Raw genomic sequence first — 18,779 nt, 5'->3', positions numbered from 1 at the left:
AGGGGAAGCTACACTGCACACATGCTTGTCTCTTGTTGGCTGCGGGTGATCGTTGTTTTTGTGATCAGCAATGAAAGGCAACGACCGATATGTCGATCAGAGCAGCACTATTATACATGTGTATCTTTATGTATATATTGTATTAGGTGATTAATGATTGATGATTACAGTAATTTCTGGACTACAAGGCGCACCTGACTTTAAGCCACGCTAGCTAAATTTGGGGAATACTCGAGTTTGTTACACATAAGCCGCGCCTGACTGTAAGCTGCAGGTGTTTTAATTTTACCGCTAGTTTCTTTTCCATAATGAGGGCACAAATTGTCTCGCTTTCGTTCTGTCTCTCTACTGTATTTGGGCTCACTTGGTTTTTGTTTTGCGAAAGAAAACATGGAAATGCGAAAGGACTGTTTTTGACAGTACAATGCTATAGCTACTTATGTAATAACATAACATAACTTAATAAAACTGAAGTGATTTTGGTTATTATAATCAAGAACTCCTTTTCAGTTGTTAACTTCAACTCATATGAGCTGTTTTTGTTGTCATTCATATATTGGTCCAAACAAATGCCTACATACTACAACTAAACTAGAGGTAAGTTTAGTTGTAGTAGGTAGGCATTCAAATGAACAGTAAACTGAAGAAACAAGAATGCCTTTTTTCATGGCTGTATCTTTGAAGGCAGTGAGAGTGTTATGAAGCAAAGTCGTTGTAGCGTGGCAGTTGCATATATATCTTTGTTTCCTCTTCATCATTTATCTCCTACCCCTTGGCAACATCTTCTGCAAATTCAATATCCACTTCCACTGTTTTGCGGATGACACCCAGCTCTATCTCTCTTGCAAACCCAACTCCACACTCCCATCCCCTTCCCTCACCTCTTGCCTCTCTGAATTAAAAACCTGGTTCACCGCAAACTTCCTCAAACTAAATTGCAATAAAACGGAAGTCCTCCTCCTTGTCACCAAATCCAACCTCTCCGAAGTCAACAGTTTCTTCCTGACCATCGGCGGCTACACAGTCTCCCCCTCCCCCCCAGGTAAAGAGTCTGGATGTCATCCTTGACAGCTCACTCTCCTTTCATTCGCAAATCAACACCATTACCCGCACTGCCTACTTCCACCTGCGTAACATCAACAGACTCCGCCCTTCCCTCACCCCCCACACCACCGCCATTTTTGTTCACAGCCTTGTCACCTCCCATTTAGATTATTGCAACTCCCTCCTCTTCGGCCTTTCCCAAAAGCGCTCCATAAAATCCAACTGGTCCCCTGCATGCTGCCACATCACCCCTTTCCTCCAGCACCTCCACTGGCTCCCTGTGAAACATCGCATCAATTGCAAACTTCTTGTGTTTACCTGCATGTCCATCCAAAACCTCGCCCCTCCCTACCTTTCTGATCTCCTTCAAGTGTTCATCTCTGCTTGCTCGCTCAGATCCTCCTCCTCTATTTATCTCTGTCCCCCAGCTCGTTTTAGCGCCATGGGGGGCAGAGCCTTCAGTTGGTCTGCCACCCAGCTCTGGAACATTCTGCCACCAGACCTCAGAAACAGTGACTCTCTCTCCTCCTCCAAATCAAGACTCAAAACACACCTGTTTCCGGACTGCTTACTCCACTTAACATTTATTAACATTTCCTGCCAGTTTTTCCTTTTACTGTTTTTTATGCCTTTTTAATTAAAAATAATAATACTGTGTACTTACTTAGTTTAATTTACTCTGCCCTGTAAAGTGTCCTTGGGTGTCATGAAAAGCGCTGATAAATTAAATTTATTATTATTATTGTTAATAAAAAAGATTATTTAAACAACTTTAGAACTGCACTATAGATGGTATTCACCGATGTCGCGGGCTGACATGATTTCGCGAGTCGGCGCCATTTGGTGTCTTAGTTTTTATTTTATTTTAGTTTGTTATTGATAATGTTATTTTCATCTTCCTCTAACATTACTTGTGTAGACAAGACATTGCGGAAGGTTTAGATCAGGGGTGCTCAAGTTCGGTCCTTGTTTTTCTCCACTAACACACCTGATTCATGATCAGGATCGTTATCAGGCTTCTGCAAAGCTTTCTGATTAGCTGATCATTAGATTTAGCTGTGCTGCAGGAGGGAAACCAAACTTGGGCACCCCTGGTTTACATCAACAAGCCCTTGGAGCGGTACACGGTGAAATGTTTGTTGTTTGATTAATGGAATCGAATAGATTACAAACATTTGCCTGTGTTGAGACTCCATGGCGACATTCACACATGCTCTGAAGTAGGATAGTCCCCAGAGATAGGAGAGCCCATCTCAGAGTCCCCAGACTCTGCTTCTTCAAAGGAAGACGTGTCAATGGAATTGAGGTGGTCTTCAAAGTATTCTCCCCACCGATCACAACGTCCCAAGTCGAGGTCAGCAGCATCCCATCTCCACTATACACAGTGTTAATGGTGCACTGCTTTTCCAGAATTTCCTCGAAGCCGTCCGGAAGTCGTTTTCCATGGCCTCACCAAACTCCTCCCATGTTTGAGTTTTTGCCTGCAGCTGCATTCCGTTTGGTCAGATGGTACCTGTCAGCTGCCTCCGGGGTCCCACAGGCCAAAAAGGCCCGATAGGACTCCTTCTTCAGCTTGACGGCATCCCTTACCGCTGGTGTCCACCAGCGGGTTCGAGGATTGCCGCCACGACAAGCAACGGCTACCTTACGGAGTCTGGAGGTGAAGTTGGTCATCTGGTCCGTAATGATCTCATCCGGAACACCAACTCTGGGAACACAGCTGGTCAAGACACCGCAGCACAGCCGGAGCAGTAACAGTGCGCATTGGAAAAGCCTCATGGTACCGGGTGGCATAATCACAGATCACTAAAATGTACTGGTGCCCTCTATGCTGCTTTGCACCAACAATCCCATGTCCATGGCTATACGCTTGAATGGAGTGGAGATTACTGGCAGAGGTTGGAGGTTGGCACGTTCTGCCTGGTGGACATGACAAATTTTCTGGCAGATAGAACAGGTCTTACAGAACAATTGAATATCAGCATACATGGAAGGCGAAAAGAATCTGGAGGATATGCGCAAATAAGTTTTGTTGCGTCCAAGATGTCCTGCCCAAGGCATGATATGTGCCAGGCGCATGATTATTGGCCGACATGAGACTGGTACAACAAGGTGCTTAATCCCATCCGTCACAGTGTACAAGACATTGTTGTCAATTGCAAAGCATTCTTTATCCCCCTGCGCCATATCCAGCCCCCCAACTACTTTGGCAAATAATGGTTTCAGAGTTACATCCTCCCACATGTCCTTTGTGAGTCCATCCTTCCAGTCTGGCTCCCTAGTTTTTAGCCCCTTTTCAAAACGCCACTGGCTGTACGACTTTCTTGGGCCCCCTCAAACAAACTATTGTCCAGTGTTGAGAAAAAATCCAAATCAATCGCATTGGCTTTACCTGGTACTGGCCTGGCTGCGCGTGATCACATGCCCCGGTAAACCCATACCACAATCACTGTCTTTGGGCCCTGAACCCAGCAACACATCCATGAAAACCCATCCCAGGATGGCTGCCACAGGCAACTTTTCCACCACCCCGACATTCAATAAATAGGGTTGCTCATTCACAACTAGTCAGTTTAGCAGTAGCGTAGGAGTGGTTGTCGCCATGCACACACAAAATGTCTTCCAGTTTGCTATAGTCCACACTGCTCGTTGGCACTAGGTTTCTTCGGACCAGTGTCAAGAAACTACCAGAATCCAAGAGAGCAGATGATCTGGTCGCCGATCTGCTCCTTTGTGTTCTGCTCCTGACGAATCCACCACCTGTAGAGACCCTTTAATCGGTGGTCAGTTGCAGTTGGGTTTTCAGTGCAGCCTGCAGGTCTGTGTAAAAATGAGCCCTCTCCTCATCCATGGCTGTGTAGGCTTCAAGTGCCTTTCCAGTCAGGAGTAGCACCAGGCGACACGCCCTTTCACCCTCCGGCCAAGCCCAGGTTTTGGTAATACGCCCAAAGCGAAGCAGGTAATTTTCAATGTCTTCTCCTGCCATAAATTGTGGGATTTTTGGTTCCCCAAAAGTTCTGTAGTCAGGCCCGGCAGGCTGTGGTCTGTGGCTCACCCCTGTGCGTGGCGCCTCAGTGGGAGAACTGTGACACGGCCGAGGAGCTGGTGTTGGCAATCTGTCCCGGGATGGTGCTGTGCTGGGAGCTACCGGCCCCCTGCTCTGCCTCTGTTGACCAACATGCTGGGCTGGCAAGGAAGCTCGGAGCCCTCTGAGCTCTGCCAGAAAGCCCTCCTCCTTTTCTGCTGCCCCTCCAGAAAAATCCTCATGGCTGCCACCAGCTCCTGTTCTGCATTTGGTCCTCTCAGAGCTGCCTGGATATCTAGATCAGAAGCGCCCGCTTATCATTGTCCTCCCACATAATCCACCCACTGTTTCCCCCCCAGAATACCTCAGTGTACACTAGATGCTGCCAGTCTCTCCTCTCTCACCAAATGAAGAGGAACTGCAGACAATTCGCTGATTTACTGACTATCGATTACTGCTTGCAACTTGCAATTCATTGCTATCTGATATTCTATCTACAGTAATACTCCATTTGCTTTTATTTTTTCTACCTTTTTGCTGTTTTTTCTCACTTCCCATCACTGTCATGTCATCATACTTTTCCTCTTTTATTCTCTAATGCCCCTTCTTCCTCTGCCCTTCTGTGCAGTACCTCCAGAGACGGCAGCAGGAGAACGCCCAGCGACAGAGCAGAGGGGAGGCGGCCTTGCCTGAAGAGGACATCAGCAAAATGTTCAAACCCCCTCAGCCCCCACCTCGCATGGACACCCTTCTTATTGCAGGTACAGGAACATAAACAACACAGTACCTCTATGTACTACTGTCATTTCTTCAGAATATGGTACGCTCGTATAATATAAGCACCCCTAAAATCGCCCTTCAAAAGCAGTTTTTCTTTGTACTCATGCACTCCCTCAATTTTCCAGTATACACGCTCAAAAATTGAGGTTATTGTCCACATAATAATTTGATACAGTAGATTGGGATTTCTTGTGTTCAGATGCCTACATGTGTCCCATGATCTCACAAACCCCAAAACAGCAGAATGTCATCGATACTGATGCCACTTGTACATAAAATTCCCCACCCAAAAATTACAGATGTTTTTAAAGAAAGACCTATATATCCCAATATTTTATTTTTCCTTAAAATTGCATGAAATTAATGGCAAATTTCTATTCCTATAATTTCTAATTTCTGGTTATTGATCGTACAACGGCCAGGAGTACTGATAACTCAAAATGAGACAGCTATCGGTAGTACAACCTCTGCCTCAATTGGAGCCAGGAAAAACCCTGCAAGTAGTGTAAAGCCTGGTTCACCCGGCAAGAAAATTGGCTCGATTTTAGCCCCAAATTTCCCCTCCCGACAATCGTAAGGAGGCACTGACATCCAAACGATAATCTTAACAGATAATCCTGCCGTGTGTGTTAACACCACACACTCATTCTGATATTGGCCCTTGGAAGGACCTCCGACTTGAAATCAGGGATATTCAACATGTTAGATAGTTTTGGCCCAACTTCACTCTGTGGACAAACCACCGCACAGCCTAACAGAAAGTATGCTGAGGAAGTCGGTGGGTAATCCAAAATCAAAACAGTCATGACGCAGCTGAAAGTCCATACTTGCGCTATTACACTCCCCCTTTTTTTTTTTTGGGATTTAATCCACACACACATACTACACGAACAAACATGCTGTCCGGGTCGGAAGCGAACCTGCGCCGCTGGCACCGAGGGCAAACTATGCCTCGCCACTCAGATCCATTTACACCCTTTTAAACAACGCCTTATCTTTTGATGTCACTTTTTGGGCTGAAAACAAACCAGGAAGTATCGCGACTGGTTTAACCTCGAGAGATTTTGCGAGACTTCCCGTCACATTTATGAATGAACTCGGTTTGTGTGTGTTGTGTTGATTGTGTAGTGTGCACACCACACACGGTACTTTCAAAACTGGTACTCCCGTGATTTTTTTCTTTCACAGTTTGGAAGTCGGCCAATATGAACCAGGCTTTAGGTTTTCAAGGGATACTGTCTCTTTTAACATCAGAAATTGCGCAATTTGACTGGTTTTTAGGCACAGTGTTCTTAATCTTAATCTAGTCTTAATTTTTTTTGTAAAAAAAATTGCATAAAATCGTGAGCTGAATGCGGGGAGCTATGCGATGTCGGCTGCTGTTGCGTTAACATTGCTACTGTAGCAAATAAGTATTAGGGTTATTTTTATTAACTCTTTCACTGCCACTGACGTTTAAAGACGTCAAGTAAAAACCTACGGAGGGCTCCCAATGACGTCAAAAGACGTCATCCAATTTATTCTTATTATTATTTTTTTGAAACGGGTGCCGGCAAGCCTTCCGCAGCTGTGTTGAAAGTTTCAAGCAGGTTTTTTGAGCCTAATGACTATTTTTGGTCCCTAGAGGGCAGCGATGACTTTCTTTTGACAAGATCGGGTGGGCGTCAGTAGAGGCGGAGCTAGAGCGTCGAGCAGTAGATGAGAATGTTAGACAAAGGAAAAATGGCGACCGGTTGTGAGGAGCTCACGCCCGAGCCGTTTTTTTCAAAGACCAAAAGCATCGACCAACGCTAAAAGAGCACATTGATGACGAAGATGATCATCATCGATGATGATGATGATGATGGTGACTCCGTGGATGAAAAGCATTGACGCGGCAGTAGGAGACGTTAGGCGGGCGGAGCTAGATGGTCGAGGAGGCGAGCGGTTGCAAGCAGCGAGCGGTTGCAAGCATCTACACTTACAAGACGAAAGGCATCGACCAACGCTAAAAGAGCACATTGATGACGACGATGATCATCATCGATGATGATGAAGGTGAATCCGAGCTTGACGGCGAAATTGGAAGCGTTGACGCGGCGGCTATGACGACGTCATAAACGCGGAGCACAACCGAGCACGCACAGGCGGACGTTCGATCGGACGACGGAGAGTGCCCCGAGTCCAATGCATATTCATCGGAGGAGTGTGTACAGTCTGCTACTTGCTATTTATTCCCCGGAAAAAAAGGCAGTCAAGAAAGTGTAATATTTGCACGCGAAACGGACAAAGTGAAAGTAAACTGTTGTGCGAGTCCAGCGGCGTCTCCTTGCACGCAGAAGAGCGTTACAAAAAGAAAAACTGTATTTGAAACATCCACATAATTGTAAGTCGTACCACAGTTACACACATTTGTAAATAGTTTGCGAAATTGTTTTGTCAAATTGTTACACTGTTGAATGGAAATAAACGTATTTAGCAAATAAAAAAAAACAGTTTTTCATTGTTGGTGAAAGCGTTTTACAGAAGTAAAGCACTATTTAGGTGTTTGTGGCATCATTCATGGACAAAAAGAAGTGTACAATTCACTAGAGTGCATGAAATAACATCGTTTCACAAAAAGCTCTTTTTCTCCGTTTTTTGTTTCAAAACAGAGAATTTCGGTGAAAGTAACCATTTTCTATTGTTGATTACTGAAGAACGGAATAAGGTAGAAACAAACTTTTTTTTCTGATGATAGATGAGAGTCCAATCTTTCATTTGGTAGTATGTGTGTTTCCATAGTCCAGACACAACATTTTTTGTGGACCTTGAAAGATCAGTCAAAATGCTTAAATCGGCTGGCACTGGAAACAACCCGTTTCTGAAAACGTCTGGCAGTGAAAGAGTTAAGACCGATTATTCTAGAACAAGAATTAGTTTTAGCTAAAACGAGAGCTTCTTTATATTTTAGCAAGCACCATGCTTGACTGAAGACCTCAATTTTCGTCACTTGCCATTTGCACAAGTTTCCCACATGATTGTTTGTGTTCTGGTTACGTGTGTAAGCCTTTTAGGACGGGTTTGAATTCTTAATGGTCCTAGTATCAAGGGCAGATACAAAAAACAGCATTTAAATTATTAAATTATGAGTATCTATTGAACCAGTATATAAAGGAAAGGAATCAGTTGCCAGAGGTAGTAGCTAAAAGCGCTAAAGTCGTTGAACAACTAATCTTGTGGCTGCTACATCTTTGGTTAAAGTCTGGATGATGGCAATGAGCCAAAACTTCACATTTAATAAAGTAATGGTCAGACATAACAGTAGTATTAGGCAATGAATACCATTACATTCAAGGTTACTCCGGGTTAGTACCAAATCTAAAGCATTTTTATGGATCACTACATTTATTATCTGCGTGAAACCAAACGTATCGTTTATCATCTGAAATGCTACAGTAAGCGCTTCTGACGGGGAATTCATATGAATATTTACAGTCACCCATAATTAGTATATTATCTGCGTAAGTTAACAAGTCAGCCACAAGTGCATTGAGAAAGCCATAGTAAGGTCCAGGTGGACGGTAGCTAACCACGAGATAAAACAGCCAATAAAGTGGTACTACTTTTTTAATTCTTACAATTTCCAAGCTAACAAAGATGACTTTTTCATTTTCAGGAATATCAACAACAAAGCACTCAATTCTCACCCTACTGTATCAAAAGTAATCTACTGTGGAGGAGAGAGTGAAGATTGTGGAAGCATATTTTGAATCAAAATCGGTAACCCACGCTGGGCGACAGTCTCTCGTGATAAACGTCTTGTCGATTTTGCCGATAAATCCTCCACCACAAGTGTCAAAGTCCGGTCCTTGAAGGCCGGAATCGTGCATGGTTTAGTTGTTTCCCTTCTCCAACACAGCTGATTCAAATGATCAGCTCAACAGCAAGCTGTGCAGGAACCTGATAATGATCCTGATCATTGAATCAGCCTGATAATGATCCTGATCATTGAATCAGCCTGATAATGATCTGATCATTGAATCAGCCTGATAATGATCCTGATCATTGAATCAGGTGTGCTGGAGTAGGGAAATCTTGAAAACATGCAGATCTCCGGCCCTCGATTACCGGACTTTGATACCTATGCTCCCTATGATGTCTCAGTCTGAGTGTTGATGGCTGTCCTTGCAGACCTTGGCCTACCTACATTTATTCGCATTGGTCACGCCTCCTTTTTCCCTGAACTTCTGCAGAAGATGTTTAATTGTGAGTCTGCTTGGAGGATTTCTTCCCAGAAATGCAATCATGTATTGCCATTTAGTGTGGGTTACCAATTTTGATTCAAAACATGGTTCCACGATTTTCACTCTCTCCTCCACAGTATATTGCTAATTTGCTGTCAATCCACGGTGAGAGTTGAATGCTTCGTTGATGATATGGTATGTATTATGGAAGATGATTAGGGCCAGTGAAGAGAAAAAAAAGAAAGAATGGCAGGATTCTAACTTTATTCTCAGAATTCTGACTTTCAAAAATTCTGACTTTAATCACAGAATTCTCACTTTAAATTCTGGCTTTAATCTCAGAATTCTGACTTTCCCCCACAATTCATAGTTTTACGTCACAACGGAAATGATAAAGTTTTTACTTTAAAAAGTGAGAAATCTCACTTTAAAGTCAGAATTCTGAGAATAAAATAAGAAACCTGCACACTTTTTTGTCTCTTCGCTGGCCCCAATCCTCTTCCGTAATATGTAAATTGCCGTCCTCTCAAAGATTGAAATCCCCACCATCACAAACTCCTCCTGCCGCCTCACAGGAGTTCTGGATATGTTTCATAATTACCATATCTCCACTATTATCCAGAAATTTTATTATCTAAAGTTTATTTGCTCAATCACCAAGTAGATCACTCCTTTGTCTGAGGTTTCATGCTGTTCGGCTCTCCGCACCCTGTGACAGCTTTCTGATCCTGCTGTGTTCCCACTACAAATTTTATATTTTCTGTGCTTCTGTTTCTGTCCGTCTGTTTTCTTCTTGCCTTGGCCTGTTTGGGTGTGCACAAATGGTTGCATGTTTGCCTCTGTTGGTGTTTTTTTGTGTTGGGTGTGTGGATTATATGTGCCAACTTTCCAACAGGGCAAATTAACAACTACTGCCAGAATGTGAAGGAATTCACCTCTCAGAACCTTGGGAAGCTGTTCATGGCCGAGGCTCTCCAAGGCCACAACTAGATGAGACAACGGAGTCAAGAGAGAAGAGGGGGCAGGAAGAACACATGAAAAAAACCGCAAGTTAATCAGAGAGCTGAAGGGTTGTCTTGTTTATTTCTGGAGAATCTATTCATTGTTTTCACACACACACACACACACACACACACACACACACAATTTTGGCTACAAATGTATTTTTGATTTAAGAGTGAAATAAAAGTGATTCAGCTCTTCATCTTACTTGACTTTTTTTTTTTTTTTTTTTTTACTGTTTAACACAAATGAATTGGGCCAATTCTTCTCATCTCTCTCTCTCTCCTCTTTTTTTTTTTTTATTCATCCCCATTACCACAAGTACTCACATATAAACAGAAGTACCTAGCTATCTTGGCAGTCATTTATTGGTGAAATATTGCATCATTCCACCATTGCAACAATAAACATCCTCCCAGGTATTCCACGATCAACTGCAAGTAGTATTCTTGCAAAGCTTTTAGGGAGGACTGTAACTCAGCTACCCAAGTGTCAGACCACAGAAGTTACAGAGTGGGGTCATCAAGTACTGGTGCGTAATTGCCAACACTGCTGACTCAATTAGCACAGTGTTCCAAACCTCCTCTGGCATTAACATCAGCAAAAAAAAAGTGTGCACTGGGTGCTTTATGTGGCATTTTTCCTTGGCTGAGCATGCTACATGCAAGTAAGTCCTTTTGCAATGCCAAAAAACACTTTCCCTCAAGTGACTAATCATGCTCCCCTAAAGTTTGGTTTGAAGAATGGGCCCTCCTCGTACGTTTTCACATGATATGTTTGTTATGGATTTAGCTTGACCGGCTGCAGTGATTAGTTGCATAATTTAATGAATCTACCTTTACATGGACTTGACTGCTGTCGTTTAGAAGTTAGCTGTTTCTAGTTGCACTATTTTGATTACCTAATTTACCTCTTATTAAGAACATGGATGAATGGATGGAAATTAATACTTCTGATTGACTCACTACCAAGCACCATTATTTTTGTGAATGTATTGTTTTTAATAGAGTTCTTCTATTGGTTCTCATTGATTGTGTAAGTGATCATAATACTGTGGCTGGTATAGGGCACCAACATGGTGCCCTTTGTTCCCAAGGACCACGTGAGTATTCTGCGGACATGTTGTTAAAAAACAAAGGGAAAAACAGTGAAAGGATATTTTGATTTCCTCAGAATGTTGTACAAGTAATCATTTGGAAAAAGTAGACAAATCCAGAGATTATTACAAACAATGTTGCAATTTGATAAAAAAAGAAAAAAAGTTTTCTAGATGCCCCAAAAAATCAATTCTCATAAAAATCACGATTCTCATTTAGTATGATTCAGAATCAATTTTAAATGTCCCAAAATCAATTTTAATTCAACTATTTTATACTGTCTTGCCCTTGTTTGTGTATGCCTTTATTGAGAGTGCTATTCATGTTGTACATGATTTGTCCACTTAGGAGCAGTGTGGGTCTGCGCATTCTTATACACTGTTAAGTAGTAGCCACATTAGAGAGTAGAAGGAAAGTCACAAGAAAGTTATTCCTATAAAAAAATATATCTATATTTTTTTAACAGCGTAGGAAGAGCATATACCGGTGATTGTTAAGATCCTTCTCTGTATACATTCCTTAAGCGTTTTATTTGAGTAGTCGTTCTTTTGAGTGATAAAAGTGCCGCAAGTAGCGTGCTAATTAGCATTAGCAAGTCAGATGAATAGATCATGACAATTCTTTGCCCATCTCTAAAATGAAGCAGAAATTGGTGTCAATTAACTCATTTTGAATTTAAAATTATTATGAATCAAAAATCGATTCTGAATTGAATTGCAGACCCAAAAATGGGAATCAAATTGAATCGTGAGACAGTTAAAGATTCCCACCCTTAATGTTTTCAAGTTGTTTAGACAAGCAACTTAAGTTGCAAGACTTTAGGACCATTAAATATCCATTGGTCTTAATGGGGGCATTGCAACTAAACAGGCATAGATGACGGGTACGAATAAACCCGTCAAATGTGTTCCTTTCTGTGGCAGTAAAGTCGCTACCTCTCATGGAGTCAGCAGAGTATAACAAAAATGTACAGAAATGTACATTCTTAGAGAAAGAAAAGTTGACCTTGCTCGCACTACAAGTGGATGCGGGAGTAACTAGTCTGTATTTTTTTATTTTTTTTCTTACAGAAGAGCTCAGTATTGTTCATTCGATTTGACATCATCATTGCTCTCCTTTTTTTTTTTTTTTTTTTTTTAAAAAACAACAAATCAATTAAAAAAATTTTAATAAATGTTTTTTTTTTTTTTTTTTTTTTTAAATACATATACATATATATATACATATACACACACACACATATATATATATATATATATATATATATATATACTTTTTTTTTTGTATGTGGGTGAGTATGTGTATGTGCGTGTGTGTGTGTGTGTGCGTGCGTGCGAGCGTGTGTGTATTCATCAGTTCACCTAAAGCCCATTAAAAAAAATCCCATACTAATAATATAATATAATAATAAATTGCCAAATGCAGAAACATCAATGTAAGTTATCACGATGTAGTGGCTCTCGCTAACTGACAGAATTAAGTAACCGGAATTAGGTTAAAAAATTCTATATACGTAGACCATGTTTCTATAAATTTTGATATTTGGTTTTTATTTGAGGCAGATATTTTTTCCATTAAAATGTGATTTATGAGGAGGTTAGACCATTGGTCGATATTCAGAGTTTGTTTATTTTTCCAGTTAACAAGAATTGTTTTTTTAGCGATAGTAAGGGCTACAAGTGTAGATTGAAATTGTTTATGTGGTAAATCAGTTGTTGTTAGGTCACCTAGCAAACACAAGTTTGGAGATAAAGGTATCCTACAGTCCAAAATAGCGGAAAGTTTTTCTAAGACTTTAGTCCAGAAATACATAACCGGAGTACATAACCATAAAGCATGAACATAAGTGTCTGTAGTGTTTTGTAAGCATTGGAGACAAATGTCGGAGTCTGAGAGTCCCATTTTCTTCATCATATATTGAGTAATGTATGTTCTGTGAATAACTTTATATTGGATAAGTTGTAAATTTGTGTGTTTTGTCATTTTAAATGCGTTTTCACAAACTTGAATCCAAAAGTCAGGTTCCGGTGCTATAGACAAGTTTGTCTCCCATTTCGAGATGGGTAAAGACATTTTATCAGTATATGAAAGTAACTTATATATTTTTGAAAGTTTTTTTGTTGTTGTCGGAGAAAGCTTGTTAATATCTTGAGCTAAAACAGGCGGTTGGAGCGTACCCCGAAGTGTTGGAATTTTTTTCTTTATCATATTTTTAACTTGTAGATAATGTAAAAACATTCCGTTTTTTATATTGTATTTTTGGAGCAAGGATGTATATGATATAAACATATTATCTGAGAAGAGATGGTGGAGATGTGTAATTCCTTTCTGCTCCCACACAGCTAAATGAAACGGTTGGTTGTTAAGTTGAAAGTCGGGGTTATGCCATAGGGGAGAAAGTCCACAGGGCTCCACTTGGGCTTTTGTCAATTCTAGTGCCTTCCACCAGGCAGTCACGGTGGCGGAAATCATTGGGTTTTTAAAACAATTATGGCGCTTAATCGATGTTGTAATAAAGAGTAAATCCCGAAGTCTGAGGTTATTACAATCCTTCTGTTCTAGTTCCGACCAACAGTTAGTGTCTCTGTTGGGTTGTGCCCATAGAACGATATATTGTAGCTGGTTAGCTATATAGTAGTACATAAAATTTGGTGCCTCTAGACCACCTTTGGATTTGCTTTTCTGAAGAGTAGATAGACTAATCTTTGCTTTTTTTTTATTCCAGTAAAATTTTGTTACGGCTGAGTCCAACAACTGGAACCATTTAGCCGTAGGTTTAAATGGAATCATTGAGAAAAAAATAGTTTATTTTAGGTAAAACTTTCATTTTAATGGTGGCTATTCGTCCTATTAGAGAAATAGGAAGATTATTCCAGCGCTCCAAGTCACTATAAATGTTATCCAGAAGTGGAGAAAAGTTTAAATGAATTAAATCAGTTAATTTAGGTGAGATTTTTATGCCTAAGTATTTTAAATTACCTATAGGAAATGAGTAGTGTGGGTCCTGGCTTGCGGGGTTCCATGAATTTTCTGTAATAGGTAGAAGTGTTGATTTTGTCCAGTTAATAGAATAATCTGATAACTGTGAGAATTTAGTTATTAAATTAAATACTTCCCCTAGCGAAGTAGCCGGCTTTTCTAAATAAAGTAAGATGTCATCGGCATATAGATTAATTTTATGTTCTGTTACCCCAGAGTGAATTCCTTGAATCCTTCTTTCCTGGCGTATGGCTAATGCAAGTGGCTCAATAAATATTGCAAATAATAAAGGGGATAGTGGGCATCCCTGTCTTGTGCCTCTCTGTAAATTAAAGCTCTGAGATATAATCCCATTAGTAGTAACTGTAGCTTTTGGGGAATCATAACGTAACTAGTCTGTATTAATGAAGTAACATTAAGTAGCTTAATTAAAAGTTGGAGCCTAGTTGGAGGTATTAACAAACAAACAATAAAATACTAATCGAAAGTAAACATTAGCTAATAATTGCATTGCAAACTGCAATGAACAAACCTTCAGAATCAAAGCACGAACAGCTTTACCAGCTAAAAATGCACGAAGCACCTCTCGCTGTTCAACATTCAACATGGTAAGTAATTCTGCAAGAACAAAATTCATTGCAGCGTCCATTCATCCAGGTTAGATTTCATTGTTTGTTTCCACCAGCGTCCTCGCTTCCTGCTTTCGTCACAGCTGCATATCACGCCTCCAGACTAAGGTTAGTGGACCCCCAGCTATTTGAGAGAATAAGGAACCAGGCCGGCCTCCAAATAGCAAAACCATGCTTGCACATAAGTGACGCCCATTTTAAATGCTCTCAATTCCCTTTAAAATTGTATGTAATAATACATGGACATACCTCAAAACTGGACAAAGTTAAAGCAATTTTCATGTTGGATGGTTGAAATCCCTAGTTTTCAGTAAAAAAAAAAAAAAAACAGATTTAAAGTTTTGATTAGTGCTGTCAAAGTTACAGCATTAACTGATTAATTAATCACAAAAAATATTGCATTAATCATGAATTAACACAGATTAATCGCACTAATCATTTTGACCATAGATTATCCTTTAGCATGACAGCGGATGGCTACGTTTAAGGTAGCACAGGTTGTATTTGAGCAATAAACATAATTACAGGCATTAAAGTAAAGCATTTAAAAAATGTTTTGTGTATCACATTTAGAATATTTGTTCATGTCAAAATATTGCGGTCATTTTTTCCTCAATTTTAAATGATGCAAGTAATTAACTGATTAGAAAAAGAGAATGAGTGTGTGCAGTGAATCAAACATTTTTGAAGACGTCCTCATAACATTAAATGTCAAAAGAATTACCATAATCATAATGCTCTTCAAATTTGGCGGGGAAAAAATTGTTGATTAAAAAAGCCTTTTTTTATCAAGTGATTAATCAAAATTATAAAATGTGATAAATCTGATAAAAAAAATTAATTGTTTGACTGCTCTAGTTTTGATCCTTGCATCTTTCAAATGTCCATAGCAACCAGTACCTTAGGGAAAAGATATGAACCTGAAATTTTCAGGAAGTGTTAAAATATCAGTGGAAAGTCAATTCCAATGGCAGATCAGGACATCATCCGAGATGTGAACTTTTAGGAAGTTTGACCTCAAATAAATCAGCCTCAACTTTGAAGATCACATTTGTAACAATGACTAGCTACACAGGTGATCTTCTAGAAACTTCTTAAAGGAGGATATAGATGAAATGAAACCAATAGGCTGGTTCAACTTTTTTTGAAATAACTGCCAACATTTATTCAATACACAACTAATTTCAATCACATTTACCCCAAACATTTATTTTCTTCTGTTTAGCCTATGTTTGAAACTATCACCTCAAAAAATTAAATAAAAATAACATTCAGAGTTCTGAGAAAATGAACAAAATATTGTTCATCTACCCGGTAGTGTTTTTATGGAGTGAACGATATTTCAATTTCTTATCTGTTTGATGAGAAAATTTGAACAAACGATGTCCTCAAGGTTGACCAGATGTTCCACTGTCACTCCAAAGTAGGTCGATCGTAAATCCACTGTTTGACTCCAAAATCACCAATCTCTCTACGAATAGTTGTTCATCAAATGGTTTCATCAGCTTCTATTAACAGGTATTTAAAAAACCAACCTATATAAGCAGGGTGAATTATGACACTATCAAATGAATAGACCTTTTACATTCAAAGATTTAACCTCAAACCATTTGGGATTTTAACAATCTTAGCTTGCAATACTAATACATAAAACAACACAGTAGTATGTACATTTTCTGTAACGCATATTCAGGATACACTTCATTTTGTCAATGCAAATGTTCATAAATCCTCTGATTAATTTTTTCTTATAAACATCTCATCATAAATTCACCGTATTTTAATACATATAGCAATTGACATATCAAGGATGATTACAATGTCGACAAAATGGCTCCTACAAGACAATAGCTTAGCTTAGCAACATTAGCGCAGCTTACCACGGCGAATAATGAACTCACCGGAGAATGCAAATTCAATGTACAGTCTTCTGCAAAACTCCAGGCAAACATGGTCGAACCTTGTGTTTAACCTGCTGGGAAGACTTTAAACTCGACTTTCACAGTTTTTTTTTCTCTCTTCTGGTATCATTTAGCTTCTCACTTCGTAACTCTCAATTGCGCACTCCATTACTGACTGCAATAGTTGCATCACTTCCTCTCTCTCTTTCCCTCTCTGACTGCTTGGACATTAGTTGCTTCTGCTCTCTGCTAGACAAAAACTGCTACTGCAGGTGATAAGAAAATACAAGTGAAGTGTACAACTTGAGTGGGTTACACATTCATCTTACAATTCATCTTCTGAGGCATCAGCCAAAGTTTGGTTATTTTGTTGTTGCTCCTTGAGTTATTTTTTTGCTTAAACGAGTTCATATTGGCGCAGTGGGAAATTTTTATTTAATAATTTTATGTCAATTAAAAGATTATTTGCCATTTGGCGTAGTCTGTGACAAGTAACTGGTGTTTGCAGGTATTCGTTCATTTTTTATTTTCAAATGTTATATTTTATAGCTTATATTTGATTTGAATTTCATCCAACATAAAAGAGCATAAATTAAGAATTTGTTGTGATATTCTGCAACTCAAGGCAGAGGGTTCGTTCGGGACGTGTCGAATACACAGATGAAACACCTTCACAATACTTCATAGGGTCAACATTTCAGAATGGCAAATACATAACTGTGAGCTAGTCACATGGAAAAGGGGGTGAATAATTGTAAAATGGAAAAAAATACCTTGAAGTGTTACTGTAAAACATGTACTAACAGTAGGTTTGAGTTTATCGGAGGACAGCACACGGAGGGACCAATAAGATGCACAAGCAGGTTCAATGTGACATTTATTTTGGGCGCCAGGTATGCAAATATCAAAAAGAGAGGATGAAACATTTAAAAACTGAAATCTGCTAAAAATTTGTTTCTTTATTTAAAAGGCAAAGGGGTTGGAACCTTCTCAGGAGTACAGGTAACGGAGTCACTGGAAGTCGCTCTTGGGCGGGGTGGGGTGTCCATGCAGTCTCAACACTTGACCTCATCTCCACGGGTGCTCCCGCAACCAGGGTGGGGCAAGGCCTGCAGTGACAAGAACACCCACGGCAGTAAAAGGCCCACAACCCGCGTCTCTTCTTCTGGTCCTCGCCGGGCCACCATGTGTCGTTCTGATACTCACCGATCAGGCAGAGCTTCTTGCCCTGCCGCTGCGGTCATGTGGCATGGTGACACCCTCCATCTGCTCCTCTGTATGTGCCGGCTGGTCTATTGTCCATAGTCCACGGTCCCAACTAAATCAAGGTAGGCTTATCTGTCACTGATGTGGAACAGCGGATCATATTGCTAGATTTTGTAGGGCCCCGTCAGCCTCTCGGTCGGCTTTAAACTAGCCCTGTTACTGAAGTCCGAGGGACAGGGGTAGAATGTACAATATAAATATAATATTTCAAAAGAATTATAAAATTGAGAACTGTTGCTGCTGAAATTAAATATAAGACCTATAAAAAAAAATTGTAAATATTGTAAGAAAAATTGTTATCATACACTATTGGAGCAGAATAGAAGCAACACATGTGAAATATGGAAAATATTAAATAATCTAATTAAAAATATATATTTTTAAAAGATAGATCATCCAGAATATTTTTTAGAAGATAAAAATATTGTTATTGATAACAATACAGAAATAGCTAATGCATTTAATGAGTTTTGTCAATGTTGGTAATGACTTACTGAAATAAATTAGATAAATATATTAAAAATAACTCCTACACTTTCTTAGTGCAGTATGAAACTGAAGTTTTAAATGTTTAAAAAAAAAAGTCCATAGATTGCTTTAAAATCGACATGACATTAGTCAAAAGCATCTTCCAACATGTTGCACAACCATTCACATATATCTGTAATTTGTCATTTAAAGTTGGTATCTTTCTATCAAAAATGAAAACCACTTAAGTCATTCCTATTTAGAAAAACGGAGATTTATACATTTATTCACTAACTATAGACCGATTACCACTTTTGCCACAGTTCTCCAAAATTTTAGAGAAACTCTTTTCACATAGAATAGACATTTTCATCAAGAAATAC

At 39.7% G+C, this 18,779-nt stretch overlaps 1 protein-coding gene across 1 annotated transcript in view; it reads left to right on the top strand.

The window, feature by feature from the left end:
* Positions 1-10,258, top strand: part of LOC144058307 (eukaryotic translation initiation factor 3 subunit H) — an 85,399-nt gene extending 75,141 nt beyond the window's left edge. Inside the window, exons 7-8 of the mRNA XM_077576698.1 lie at positions 4,698-4,830; positions 9,950-10,258. Of these exons, the coding sequence (XP_077432824.1) occupies positions 4,698-4,830; positions 9,950-10,044 (228 nt within the window). The 3' untranslated portion in view covers positions 10,045-10,258. The remainder of the gene's footprint in view (positions 1-4,697; positions 4,831-9,949) is intronic.
* Positions 10,259-18,779: the final 8,521 nt, after the last annotated feature.

The sequence above is a fragment of the Vanacampus margaritifer genome, chromosome 9 (genome assembly GCF_051991255.1).
Source record: "Vanacampus margaritifer isolate UIUO_Vmar chromosome 9, RoL_Vmar_1.0, whole genome shotgun sequence".
NCBI lineage: Eukaryota > Metazoa > Chordata > Actinopteri > Syngnathiformes > Syngnathidae > Vanacampus > Vanacampus margaritifer.
This window is presented reverse-complemented; position numbering and strand designations above follow the sequence as displayed.